Genomic DNA, 12,050 nt, shown 5'->3' on the forward strand with positions numbered 1-12,050 from the left:
GTCAGCACTCGATGGGATAGCTCAGTAAGTTTGTCTCTATTCTAAGCGACGAGTTTGTAGATTAACGTGACAGAGACAAGGACCATTCCCATTGTGGCAAGCTGTGCCCTGCGCGCGGGATAAGTCTCGAACTCACGTCCTTCGCCATCTTAGATCCTCACGCAAAGGCCAATCAGACCTTTTCACATACCTCGGCCGATGCGAGAGGGCTGACTGTGGCTGGCTCAGCTACGACAACTAGGGATGCAAGCATGAGCATTGAGGTCCCTGGTGTTTACCGACATCGCCTAGCCTCTATCAACAAGCAGGTCTCGGGCTACCCTGCAGATCACGAAGCTGCGAATGTTGCTTCATCGCTATCGCAAGCCATCTTATTTGCCAGGTGGGCTTCTTTGGGATGAAAGGGCGGAGATTGGGATCTTGCTAGTTTGTTTGGTGCTGCTTTGGGAAACCAGCCATACTTCAGCTGTGTCTCAGCCTCTCAGGAACGAAATTTGTGCTGATCATTCCTATACAAGCGGTATCGATGACCATTGTTTGAAAATAGCAGAAGCGGAGGTGACGGGGTCGTGCCGCCGCGAGTTTATCCCCGTCAAGCCAATGCCTTAAAAGTCCCGCGTCGCATGTACGATCTGGCCTGACCGAATCCGGCTCGGTCAGTCTGTTGATATTCCCCTTAACCCATGGCCGAGGGCTTCTACCAGTCTTTGGATTCTACTCTTGCTTCACACTTTGGACTACACAGCAACATGGCAACGACTCACGACCACAACCATGACCACTCCCAAACTCACCTGGGAGTGGACATTGACATCCACACGCCTCTTACTCCGGGCGAATCGGATTTGCTAACGAGCGAGATGTCGGGCCTGAGCATCAACGAAAGAAGCCGGCCTCGCCTTATCCCGTCTTACCCATCCGCGACATCTCCTCGTACAAGTAGTCCTACTGGGTCTGTTCAAAGCGCGTATACTACCAAGCGCCGCGTCAGCCGTCGCTCTTACAGCAATGAGTTCCATTCAAGCTCCCACAGTTCCAGCTTCAGTTCGGAGGTGTCGAAGGAGCTCACCCGCCAGGCAGAGACCGAGTTTATGGCTCTAACGGAACTCATGGCTAGCATGTCGAGGCGAAGCATGTCGTTGCGCGAAGTCTGGAGCAAGATCATCACCGAGCGCGAGTCCGTCTACTCCGAGATGCACCGCATGACCGAGCGCTACGAGGAGTTGACCGAGGTCATGGAGCGCAAGGATAGGGAGCACAGTCACCACAACCATGAGCGGGAGGGTCACAAGCAGGAGCTTGTCAAGGTGCGCCTGGAGCTCACTGCCGCCATCAACAATGCTTCCAAGTTCAAGTTGGAGCTGGCATCGCGAGACAACGAGTGCAAGACCCTCCGCCACGAAATCGCCGAGGCCAAGGACACCTACACCTACATCAAGAAGGAGCACGAGGAGCTCAAGAAGACTTCAGAGCAGACGAGACTCACCTTGGTTGCTACCCAAGCTGCCCGCGTCGATCTCGAGGATCAATGTAGCAAGCTGCGCGGCGAGCGTGCGGAAATGGACTTGAAGCTTACCGAGCTGACCTCCAAGCACGAGGAAATCACCACCAAATTCGAGTCGAACCACAAGGAGCTTGTGGACATCAGGAAGAGCCACTTGATACTCAAGGAGGAGAAGCACGAGTGGCTTCACCGGCGGGGCGAGCTTGAGGACCACATCCGCAAGTGCGACCACAAGTACGATGAGCTGAAGCGGAAGTACAAGGAGACAGAAGAATTGTATGAGAAGAAGAAGTCCGAGCTCAAGGAGCAGCAGGAGACGGTCATCAGAGTCAAGAACGAAAGGGAGGAGGCTATCACCAAGGTCAAGAACGAGAAGGAAGAGATCATCATCAAGATTAGAAACGAGAAGGAGGAGCTTCAGCAGCACATCATCAGACTCAAGCGCGAACTTGAGGAAGAACACTGCCGGTGGGAAGAGGCTGAAGACAGCTGCGGCAGGTGGAAGCTCAAGTGGGAGCACTGCGACCGTGAAATCATTTCGCTCCGCGAAGAGATCTCTCGCATCGAGATCACACGTACCGAGCTACGGGAAACCATCACGAAGAAGACGGAAGAGCTTCGTGTCCTCATTATCGAGAAGAAGCGCCTCAAGGACGAGGGCGAGCGTGCAGTCGGTCGCGCCAACGAGAACCACCGCCAGCTTCTGCTCGTGCAGGAGACCCTCAGCCATACCGAGACCATTCTCAAGAAGTCGCAAGAGGAGACTCATACCAAGACGGAGCGCATCGAGCGTCTCGACTGCGACCTGGGCGATGCCAGGAAGCAGGTCGAGAAGCTCCAGATCGAGATCGAGAGCCACCAGTCCGTCTCGGCCGTGCTCAAGATCGAGGTCGAGACGCTCAATAACAGGTGCGGTGCCCTCAAGGCCAAGTGCCACGAGTGGGAGGTCAGGTACGAGGAGGCCTCTGAAAGCATCACCGAGATCGAGGAGGGAAGCTCGAGCTTCGAGTACGAGATCTCGGCTATGCGCACCATGCTTCGCGAGGCGAGGGAGCAGAAGGAGACGGCCATTACGGCGCGCAGCACGGCGGACCGTGAGCGCGACGAGGCTATGATGAGGTTTGAGGAGAAGTGCAGGGCGATGGAGAGGTTGGAGGAGAGGATGAGTGCGCAGATGCACGAGATGAGCTCGCGATCTGGGACCAAGACTGTCACGACGAGTACCAGTCGCAAGTCGGGTCACCGGGTGAATAGTAGTGGCAGCTTCTGCGTTGAGACCTGACACGGTGATCGTTGGCAGGATCGTGGGCATAAGATTTCGACCTGGCAACAGCTATTTTCTTTTCAAACTTCATAGACATGACCGATCCTCATTCGTAGAATGGCCATGCAGCTAGTGCTCCTAATATCACACTACACCTTTAAATTCTCACTCTGCTAAAGCAGCTGTGGTTGATGAAATGCGAGAGGGATTCATGAGGTTCATATCAATGCTCGTGGTGACATTTCTTATTACTTCTCTCGGTTCGCCTTTTGGTATCATCTCCGTAATTTCAACCTAGGTAGGTCGTGGGTATTATGTTAATCTCGCTTGCCTTTCCCTCTGGCATCCTCCTCATCACTGCTTGTCAATGTCGCCTCGCTCGGGTTGATCCTGAAGCTGAAGTCCACAACACCAACCAAACTGCTCACAGACCGCACCAAGCCTTCCAAATCATCGCACACAAGCGAGCTGCAAACCTGCAGCACCGCGAATTCGGTATATCCGTGTTGCTCCACATTTCTCACGTCGAGAATGCTTCCGCTGCCGAGGGGGCTGACCATCTCCGATAACTCGGCCATACTCGCAATCATCGAAGTGTCGCTCGTTGGCGATTCCACCACGCTGGGCTTCCGACCTGACGGGCGAACTTCCGATCCTGTGCGCGTGTGCACCGTGACGAGTCTGTGCTCGAGCTCACTGCCTCTTCTTTGCATAGCCCGTGGCTCCGGCTCGGGGCCCTTGAGGTGGAGGAGCTTGCGGGTGAGCTCATTCGGTCTCGGAAGTTGCATGAAGGGCGGCAGTGACTGGCCCGACAGCAGCGAGTTGGACAAGAGCGTAAGTGTGGAGAGAATGGTGTGTTGAGTGGGTTCAATCCCCGCGAGAACCTGGTTGAGAGCGCGCAGCCAGGCCCGGTCGCTGTCGGACGAGGGAGTTGCTGACCTGTCACGCGGCTTCCATGTGATGGTGTAGGCAATCAGTGTCAGATACCGCATGGTGCTGGTCGACCGTCTGATGATGTCTTCGTAGGTGGCTCTGGGAAACTTGCCGCCGATATCGGGTTCCCATTTTTGCCATTGCGCATGCTGGTCCAAGCTAGGGAGCAGCAGTAGCAGCTTACCCAGGATGCGACGCCTTTCCTTCTCCATCTTGTGTGCAGGTGTACCGGGCTTCTTGATGTCACCGTGAGTCTCTTCCATCGTCGCCTTGATTGTCTCAGTCACGACGCTGAAGTAGTTGGCGAGGAGATAGAGCGAGGCACTGAGGTCCCGTCGGAGCCAGCGCCGGTCGGTGATGGGAGCCGGGAAAATGGTCCAGACGAACGCGATGAAGCAACCAGCAGCAACACAGGCAAGGCGGTAGGGTGCCAGGAGGTAGGTAGGATAGTAGGGTTGTCCCGTGGCGGCGGCGGCTTTTTCCCCGATCTTTTGAACCTGCAGCTCATATCCAATGATGAGGACCTGAGTGATGATGGTAATGAGCCATACAGGCATGAATCGCGGATGCTTCAAGACGAAGTACTGCTCGATGAAGATGAACAGCCAGAGGAAGACGATGACTCCGGCGGTGCGCTCGACAACGATGTACCAGATGATGTAGGAGAAGATGACAGCAACGCAAGTTCCGCCGACTCGACATACGAAGCCAAAGATGGATTGGCCGGCCGTGATGGTCATGCCGATGGCGATCATGATCATGGCCCAAACCAATCGTTGCTCAGTGAAGAATGTCTGGGTGCTCTGCAAGAAAGCCATGATACCAACTGTCATGGTAGCAATAGCGACACGGAAGCCGAAGAGCGACTCACCGGATCCGACAAAGGCAGAGAATGCCCTCACCCAGTTACCAAAGTGTTGCCAGAGGCCATGAGCGGGAAGATGTTCGGGGTCCTTCTTCTTGTTGTATCCGTCACCGGCATACACGATATTGGCACCCATCTCCGCAATATCCGGCGTCTGTTCGGGGGAAGCATCCTCTGTGCTGCAGATACCCTTGAACCATTTCTTGAGGCGTTTCTGGGAAGGGATGATAAGGCGCTTCTTTGCCATTGTGCCGTCCGCCACCTTTGAGTCTGCAAACATGACCAGATCCTGCACCGCTTCACCGAGGGCGAGCATGAGCTTCTCCATGTACAGCATCACATAAAGCTGCGTCTGGTCGCGCTCCCGCATCCTGGTCTCGAGCTTCTTCAGGTGAAGATCCTGGCGTTCCTGCTCCGTCGCGAGCTGTCTCTCCTTCAACCAGTTCCTGAGCAGCTCGCCCTTCTTGTCGTTGAAGTCCTGCACTCTCTCGGCGAGGACTTCGGCGAAACCGGCTTCGCCTGGCTTCGACGTGGCCTTGACGCCAGCCTCCATCTCCACATCGGCACCCTTGGTCTTCTTTGGCTTCGGTGTGAGTTCGAGGACGATTCCGACGTGGTCGAGTCCCTGGTCCATCGCTTCCGTCAGGATTTCGAACGGCTCCAGCAATTGGAGCATGATATCGTTCCAAACTTTCTTTTCCCGGTCCTTCTCTGCGTCCGAGTCGCCGTTGCCATCATTGACCCCCCATCCGTGCTTTTCGGAGGCACGGCGGAAAATATCGACAATTGTGCTGATTCCGTTCAATGGAATCATGATGCTTCGCAGGCGGTCGAAGATCTCGCCAATGTCCTTGGAGTTAAGCTTGCCGTAAGCGATATCTCTCTTCGCGAAGAGGATGTCTCCGTGCATCTTTCCAAACAGGGCCGAAATCGCCAAGGCCGTGGCCTTGAGCTCGCCGGCGGCCTTTGCCTCCTTCGTCATCTCGGGCTTCTTCTGCTTCTTGTTCTTCTTGAACACGTTGCTGCTCTTCGTCTGGTGACGCTCAAGCATGTCCGGGCTCGATAGCGTCTTCAAGTAGTTGAGCTGCAGGGCGATGGACTTGCGAACAAGCCCAATGGCACCCTTGAATTCACCGCTCACAACCTTTCTGCTGGAGACGGGGAAAACAAAGAGTGAGACGCCGGTAGCAATACCCATGGCGCAAAGCATTGCCACAGTAAGCCGCTTCACAAGCGACTCGGCGGCTGCAGTCGTCACCATCAGCGGGCCAAAGGTGCAGGCCACGTTCATGAAGATGGAGTAGATCATGACAGGCAGGTTCATCGCAGGGTACTTGGCTCTCAGGGTATTTGAAATCCAAATGTTGAAGAACAGCCAGACGCCGCAGACGGCGGACTGGCTTGAGTTGTAGACGGGTAATCCAGAGGCCAATTCCTCGGCGGAAGCGGTGTTCCTACGCGCCTGGACACCGGACCACAATGCCAGCATCGACAGAGCACCGCCAATGCAGATTCCAGTAACATTGAGGACGAGATTCTGAAGGTATTTTCCTCTGGGGAGAATGGCGAGCGCGAGCACTGAGATAATTGGCACGAGATAACCCAAAGTTGTGAAGTACTGTGCCACAGGCGTGGATTGGTAGATGGCGATGCCGATGAGAGGCGGTAATGAGCCCTTGAACATCGTGATGAGCGTCGGCGCGTCGAGGCCCAATCTTGTCGCCAGGCCCGGCTTCGGCGCCGGCTTCTTTGTCGCTTTACTTGCGGTCGTCGGTGACCGCGCCGGGACGTCATCCGGGTGAGTCTCAGTCTCTGGGGACTGAGACTCGGTGTACCGGTCAGCGTCCGGCTTCTGTTCGTCGGATGCCATGGTTCCTATCGTTTTGCGTTTACGTTTGCGGAATCATCGGCCCCTCGAGGGAATGAGCGGGCAGCTGTTGATTATTCGATGAAGTCGTCGCGCCCGTAGATCAGTCGAACATAACGGTCTCTCGGCTTCTTGTCTCTGAGGGTTGCGATGATATTGGGTTGAGTTTTCGCCCGGGCCGAGGGATGGGCGATTTGTTTTGTCTCATAGGAGAATGATGTAATTGCGGAGTTCGCCGCGTCTGTCCTCGCGTGGTACAGAACTCCAATTCCGTACGGATACAGCACTGCAGGGCAACAGAATGCCGACAGAGTTTGCGCTAACGCTATGTTTTGTGGACTTTTGTACTCGTTTTCGGTCAAGAGGAGGAGGAAAGATTACGGCGTAATAAGACCTAAAATAGCTGGTGGCCTCTTAGAAGCTTCTATTCAACGTGAGACGAGTCAAGATTCATGCACGAGCACGGGCCTTCATCTCATAGGTAGGACGGGGTGAGCCTGTGAGATGATGTGAGATTAGATGAGATGAGCAGATCACTCAGTCTAGGCTCTTGTCTCTCGAGCTGTGGAGATACAAAATCTGCAGTTTGCAATTGAGCCATGGTTTTTGGATTCTCCTATGATATCGTGGCCTATCCTAAGTACGGAGTAAGGATAGGTGAATTGTACATATCACTCACGGATGAAAAGGGGGATGAGTAAGCCACGCAGACACCTCATCTAGCGGGTGAAAGATGAGCGGTGCGGGTGTGACAGCAGCATCCGACCCCTCTTCCTCAGTGTCGCTAATGCTTAATGAGTACTGATAAGTATCAACAACGATCAATGAGCTTGGAAAACCTTCAAGAGAACCATGGGATCGAGAGTATTTACTTCCTTCAAGGTCTACAACAACGCTGAAGGTCCGTCAATCCCTAGCGGAGTAAAGGGGATGAAAAGACTGCAACTGTATGTAGAATCCCTGCACCTCTGCCCTAACGAGCTCATGAACCCCGTTACGTCAACTTGCCAACACCAAGCAGGCCGGCGTGTCCGGCAGAATATAATCGCGGAATTATAGCCAGTTCCGAGATCGTCCGCGGGATCTCGAGACTTCTCCCCGGAGAGCCACTGTATATTCTCGTCGAAATCTCCGTCGGCCGCCGAAGAATTGAACGCCCGCCGTCTTGAAAGAGTACCATGAAAAGAGCGCACTCAAGAACTGAGGATCCCAAGAGGAGGGTGAGTCAGCCACATTTCAGGTAGCTTGGTGGGTAACAACAACATTTTCCCCGCACCCCGGATTCACTCCCGCAAGACGCCGCGCTCAAGATTAGCACCGGGCCCGTTGAGGAGTCTGAGGGTGGGGAAGTTGAGAGTCGCTTCTCAATGGTGCTGCATGTACCTGAGGTAACGTGATGTGCTCTTCACGTGTCTAATGAGCTGGCGCGTTGCAAAAGACTAGCCACGTTCATCTTTCATGCCGTCGATGGAAATTCAATGGTGACATTCAATGGTATTGAACACGTTGCTGGCTTCTTGATGAAAGTCTGATTCTTCGCCGGAGCTGATGAGAAACCCCTGTCGGTGCAGGCAGCCATCTGCGGGCTGCTGACCGAAGACATCTCAGTGATCTCACCCACTTCCCGAGGAAGAACGACTTTTTGTGTCATACATGTCCACGACAACATGCTCCCATGTCAATCCCCGAGTTGAAGCAAATCGTACCTGTGATATCACGATGTCTCCTGTTTACTGGCGCTTGAAACATGGCTACATTCGGCTTCTTACCCTCCTTCCGGGCGACGTGTTTGATCCTTTATCATGCTCTTTGCAAGAGGTCTTGCTGGAATCGTCTCCTTATTTCGAGGCTATTTCGTGCGCAAGAAAGGCATTCGATGTTTCTGAGAATCTGACTGTTCAAGCCTGCGAGTCGAATGGAAGCCCCAAAGTCATCCCAATCTCATCGCAGATTCTTTCCCTTCTATTCTCCCTTCGCAGCACAGTCGACGCGAGGACACTATGGATCTACGAAATCTGCGTTGAGCAGGCAGATTCATCAGAAAAGAGCACCCAAGCGAAGCTCTTGCGGCGGATCTTCGAAAGTGCTGTCCGCGTGATTTTGTGGCTAGGTCCCACCCCCGAACACGAACGCAGCGATCGGGCTCTCACGTTTCTCAAGAGAATGGCGATGCATAGGAAATACAACGATAGAGGTGAATACCTCGGTGGCAGGAGAGTTGGCTCCGACACCAGCTCTGAGTGTGGAGTTGGGAGGCGGGCGGGTATTTCGGACGAGGAGACGGACGACGATGATGATGAGGAGGACGATGATGATGAGGAGGACGATGATGATGAGGAGGACGATGAGGAGGACGATGAGGGCTACGAAAGCGGGCTCCTTTCTGATAATGACCTCGATATCGTTGATGATAGGACTTCTTTCACAGTCTCGTCTGATGCCAGGGCTTACTTCGAGAATACCAACACATCAGAGCCGCTCACGTCTCATTCTAAATGTCTTCCCACCGAGATACATCAGTTCTTTTCTGGCATTGGATGGTTCTTGCGTAGCAAGTACCGGCACTACTTCGTCTACGGCTACTGGAACCCATACCGAGCATGGAGAATCAGCAGAGCCTGGGAAAGGGCTGTCCTAGCATGGGAGCTTAACCAGTCAAGAGTTGGCCATATAGCTTTTGGGCGGCCCGTTCTTTACGAAAACCGCATGGATTAATTCTTCCAGGAGCGCTATCGAGCCGAATGGGAGGCGGTTGACAGACTCCTTGAACATCCATGGTGGAGCCAGACGTGGACTGTTCTAGAGGTCTGGTGTGCCAACGATCGAGCAGTGATCCAGTGCGGGCAGCGGACGATCAAGTGGAAGACCTTGCACAAGGCACTACCATTTGCCGAGGCTTGGGACGATATGGGAAAGACAATGATTGGAACGGAAGACATACGCATGAGCGAGTGGCCGCAGCTGATCGAACGATACGCAAGAGCTTTCCACCTCTTGAAGAAGCGACTCATGGATGGAAAGCTATCAGATCTCTTGTGGAACACCTGGGACAGAGATGTGGCTGACCCTCGTGAAAAAGTGTTTGTGATGCTCAGTCTCGCTAGTAGCTTCCGTTGCTGGTCTCAACCTGATTACAACAGGTCCGTCGAGCAGGTATTCTGCGCAGCAGCAAGAGATATAATCCGTGACGAAGACAGCCTTGACATCTTGTTGGCGGGTGGAAGGACGAGGAGAGAGGACGAGGCAATCTCATTGCCGAGCTGGGTTCCCGACTGGCGCAGGGAACATAGCCCACTTCAGGGGCGGCCGATACCCCTGGTTGATAGATCGCGTCTCCATTTTCTCTTCGTCACTGGGTCGATTGAGTCTCTCGTTGTCAACGGACATGGATTCACGGCTTGCGCAGGCGCAAAACCAGTTGCTTGGTTCAGCCATGATCTCGACTGGTTGCATGTTCGAGCCGTATTCGTTGATGAAGTGGAGTCGACTGCTCCTCCGCATGGCCCGAGATCAGAGGCTGGCGTCAAGAACACCGTGAATGATGCTTGTCTCGTAGCCCAGGCTGCGTTCTTCGACGGGAAGCCTCATTGGTGGAATAAGGATGAGAAGGATGGGTTGCCTGGCCTGGTTAAGAAAGTTCTAATGGCTGGTTCTCGTGGCATGATGGAAGAAGAGGAAGCCATAGGAGAGACCATGATCTTCCGACGCTTCTTCGTCACAAATAATGAGCGATACCTCTGTATTAGAACCGAAGGAACACTACCAGGAGACAAAATTTTCATTGTTGCTGGATGCAATCTGCCCCTGGTTCTCAGGGAGCACAAGCAGGCAACAAAGAATGGGACGACGCTATATGAGCTGGTGGGGGAAGCATACGGTAAGTTTTGATCAACCGATGTAAATGGATCTTTACTAACTTCAGGTCAAGTCCATGGCATCATGAAAGGTGAAGTCATGGCAGGTAGGAAGGCCAAGGTTGGGTGGAAGAAGTTTGCTTGGTGGCGGCCACCGAGGAAAAGTGAAGTCAGTTGGGAGGAGTTGGTTATTCAGTGAGATCCATAAACAAACCTACACGGCTATCGAATAGTACGACTATACCTCAGAATTAGGGCATTGTAGAGACTAAACATACAAAAAGTCTTTTGTCATTTACAACAAGATAGCAAGATTCGAACCCATGGCGAGAAGCGAATACGAAGAGCGTAAGCGGAATTTGATTGCTGTGGATGTCAACGAGATCAAAATTTCCGACAATCTACTCCCACAGTGAGATGCTGAGGTAGTACTGTAGCACTCAATCAATCAATTAAAACGAAGTTAGATGGTCACAATCCGGTACGTTCAGCTTATTTTGAGCTGGTGATTGCAGAGGGCTTCCACTTTCTTCATGTTTATGACACAGAGGGGGGCTTTCCCCCCCCCCAATACTCAGCCTTGTGCAGGGAGTTACGATGCCTTTACATCAAGGAAACAGATTCTGTGTATGGCTTCCTGGTCTACCTAACTTCCGTTCCATGATTACTCGTGAACGACTACGTCGAGCAAAGAAGCGCGAGGCTGGAAGAGACACTGTTTTGGACGGATGCAAGATAGATAAACGGTAGAACACCGGAGCTAGAACGTGAGTTTGTGTCAAAGATTTACTTGCTGCAGGAGATTGGATCAACAGACATGGAACCTCCAGTTCTAGACTATCTATGAGCGAAGAAATGTATCTTTGGCGTCATGAATCAATCAAGATAAATGTAGGTCGACCGCTCGGCCTATTATGGATGCTTCTGTCTCAAATAACGGAGACGTAATCGCGGGCAGCTATTAACGCCATATATTCTACGACAGCTTCCCCTCCGCATCGTCAGACTGCGAGTGTCCACCGAGTAGTCCCCCACCTTGGACTGGACGGTAGGAGACCAGATATGAATCCAAGAGATCATCTACGAATATGCCAGAACTTGGTGCCAAGAGCGCCTGCCACGGTAGGTGTCAAGTTTGTAGTGTCGCGGCAATGTTCGAAGTCATCGACCTGATGATGGTAAACCACTTTGGGGTCTTCACTCGAGACCCATGACACTCGTCAAGTTCCAAACCAAACGCCAGCGCCGTGATCCATCAAGTCAAACCTCAGGTCATCTGTGTGCGTTACCATTGATCAAAGTCCCGTATTCTTAGTCCACAAATGTGATTCCTAATGACTCGAAACTCAAGAGGAGATCGACGTCCGTCAAGACCCCAGACAGCAGAAGGCCGAACTCTGGGATGTGTTCCAAGCGGATGGAATCGAGGTATTGACATTCATAGATGGAGAAGACTCCAACAAATGTGACGAGCATCGAAGGGTATGGGTCGGGTCTTCGTGATGATGGTAGCGTCTGATCGGGAAGTAAAACCTTTCGACAAGATACCATCAGGAACACAACACCAAGCAGCGTATGAAAAGGCAACGAAACAGAAAGTCATGACAGCAAACACGGGATAGACCAAGTCTGTCGACTTCTTCAAATAGAAGTCAAAGAACCTAACTTCAGAGTAGACGCCACGTAGATATACGCTCATCGAATCGAACAGCCTGCGTTACCTTCGATCTTGGTTCGTCCGGCCTCTGACTTGCTCGTCCAGC

General features: G+C 52.9%; 4 protein-coding genes across 4 annotated transcripts; 2 read left to right on the top strand and 2 right to left on the bottom strand.

Annotated features, from left to right (window-relative positions):
* Window positions 1-749: 749 nt before the first annotated feature.
* BDP81DRAFT_324793 (uncharacterized protein) lies at window positions 750-2,786 on the top strand (the record flags this gene model as incomplete). The annotated part of the gene is made up of 2 exons (XM_060584917.1): window positions 750-1,865; window positions 1,899-2,786. 2 exons carry the CDS (start codon window positions 750-752, stop codon window positions 2,784-2,786), a joined length of 2,004 nt encoding a protein of 667 aa, XP_060443152.1.
* Window positions 2,787-3,085: 299 nt separating this feature from the next.
* BDP81DRAFT_324410 (uncharacterized protein) lies at window positions 3,086-6,436 on the bottom strand (the record flags this gene model as incomplete). The annotated part of the gene is made up of 1 exon (XM_060584885.1): window positions 3,086-6,436. One exon carries the CDS (start codon window positions 6,434-6,436, stop codon window positions 3,086-3,088), a length of 3,351 nt encoding a protein of 1,116 aa, XP_060443153.1.
* Window positions 6,437-7,326: 890 nt separating this feature from the next.
* Window positions 7,327-7,862, bottom strand: BDP81DRAFT_433011 (uncharacterized protein; the record flags this gene model as incomplete). The annotated part of the gene is made up of 1 exon (XM_060590831.1): window positions 7,327-7,862. A coding segment is annotated over exon 1 (181 nt), but the record flags the coding sequence as incomplete, so codon positions are not given.
* Window positions 7,863-7,994: 132 nt separating this feature from the next.
* BDP81DRAFT_482839 (uncharacterized protein) lies at window positions 7,995-10,623 on the top strand. Its single transcript, XM_060595031.1, has 4 exons — window positions 7,995-9,121; window positions 9,158-9,229; window positions 9,434-10,310; window positions 10,362-10,623. The coding sequence occupies exons 1-4, from the start codon at window positions 8,087-8,089 to the stop codon at window positions 10,484-10,486; spliced, it is 2,109 nt and encodes a 702-aa protein (XP_060443155.1). The 5' UTR covers window positions 7,995-8,086; the 3' UTR covers window positions 10,487-10,623.
* Window positions 10,624-12,050: the final 1,427 nt, after the last annotated feature.

The sequence above is a fragment of the Colletotrichum phormii genome (genome assembly GCF_030913505.1).
Source record: "Colletotrichum phormii strain CBS 102054 chromosome Unknown BDP81scaffold_15, whole genome shotgun sequence".
Lineage (NCBI taxonomy): Eukaryota > Fungi > Ascomycota > Sordariomycetes > Glomerellales > Glomerellaceae > Colletotrichum > Colletotrichum phormii.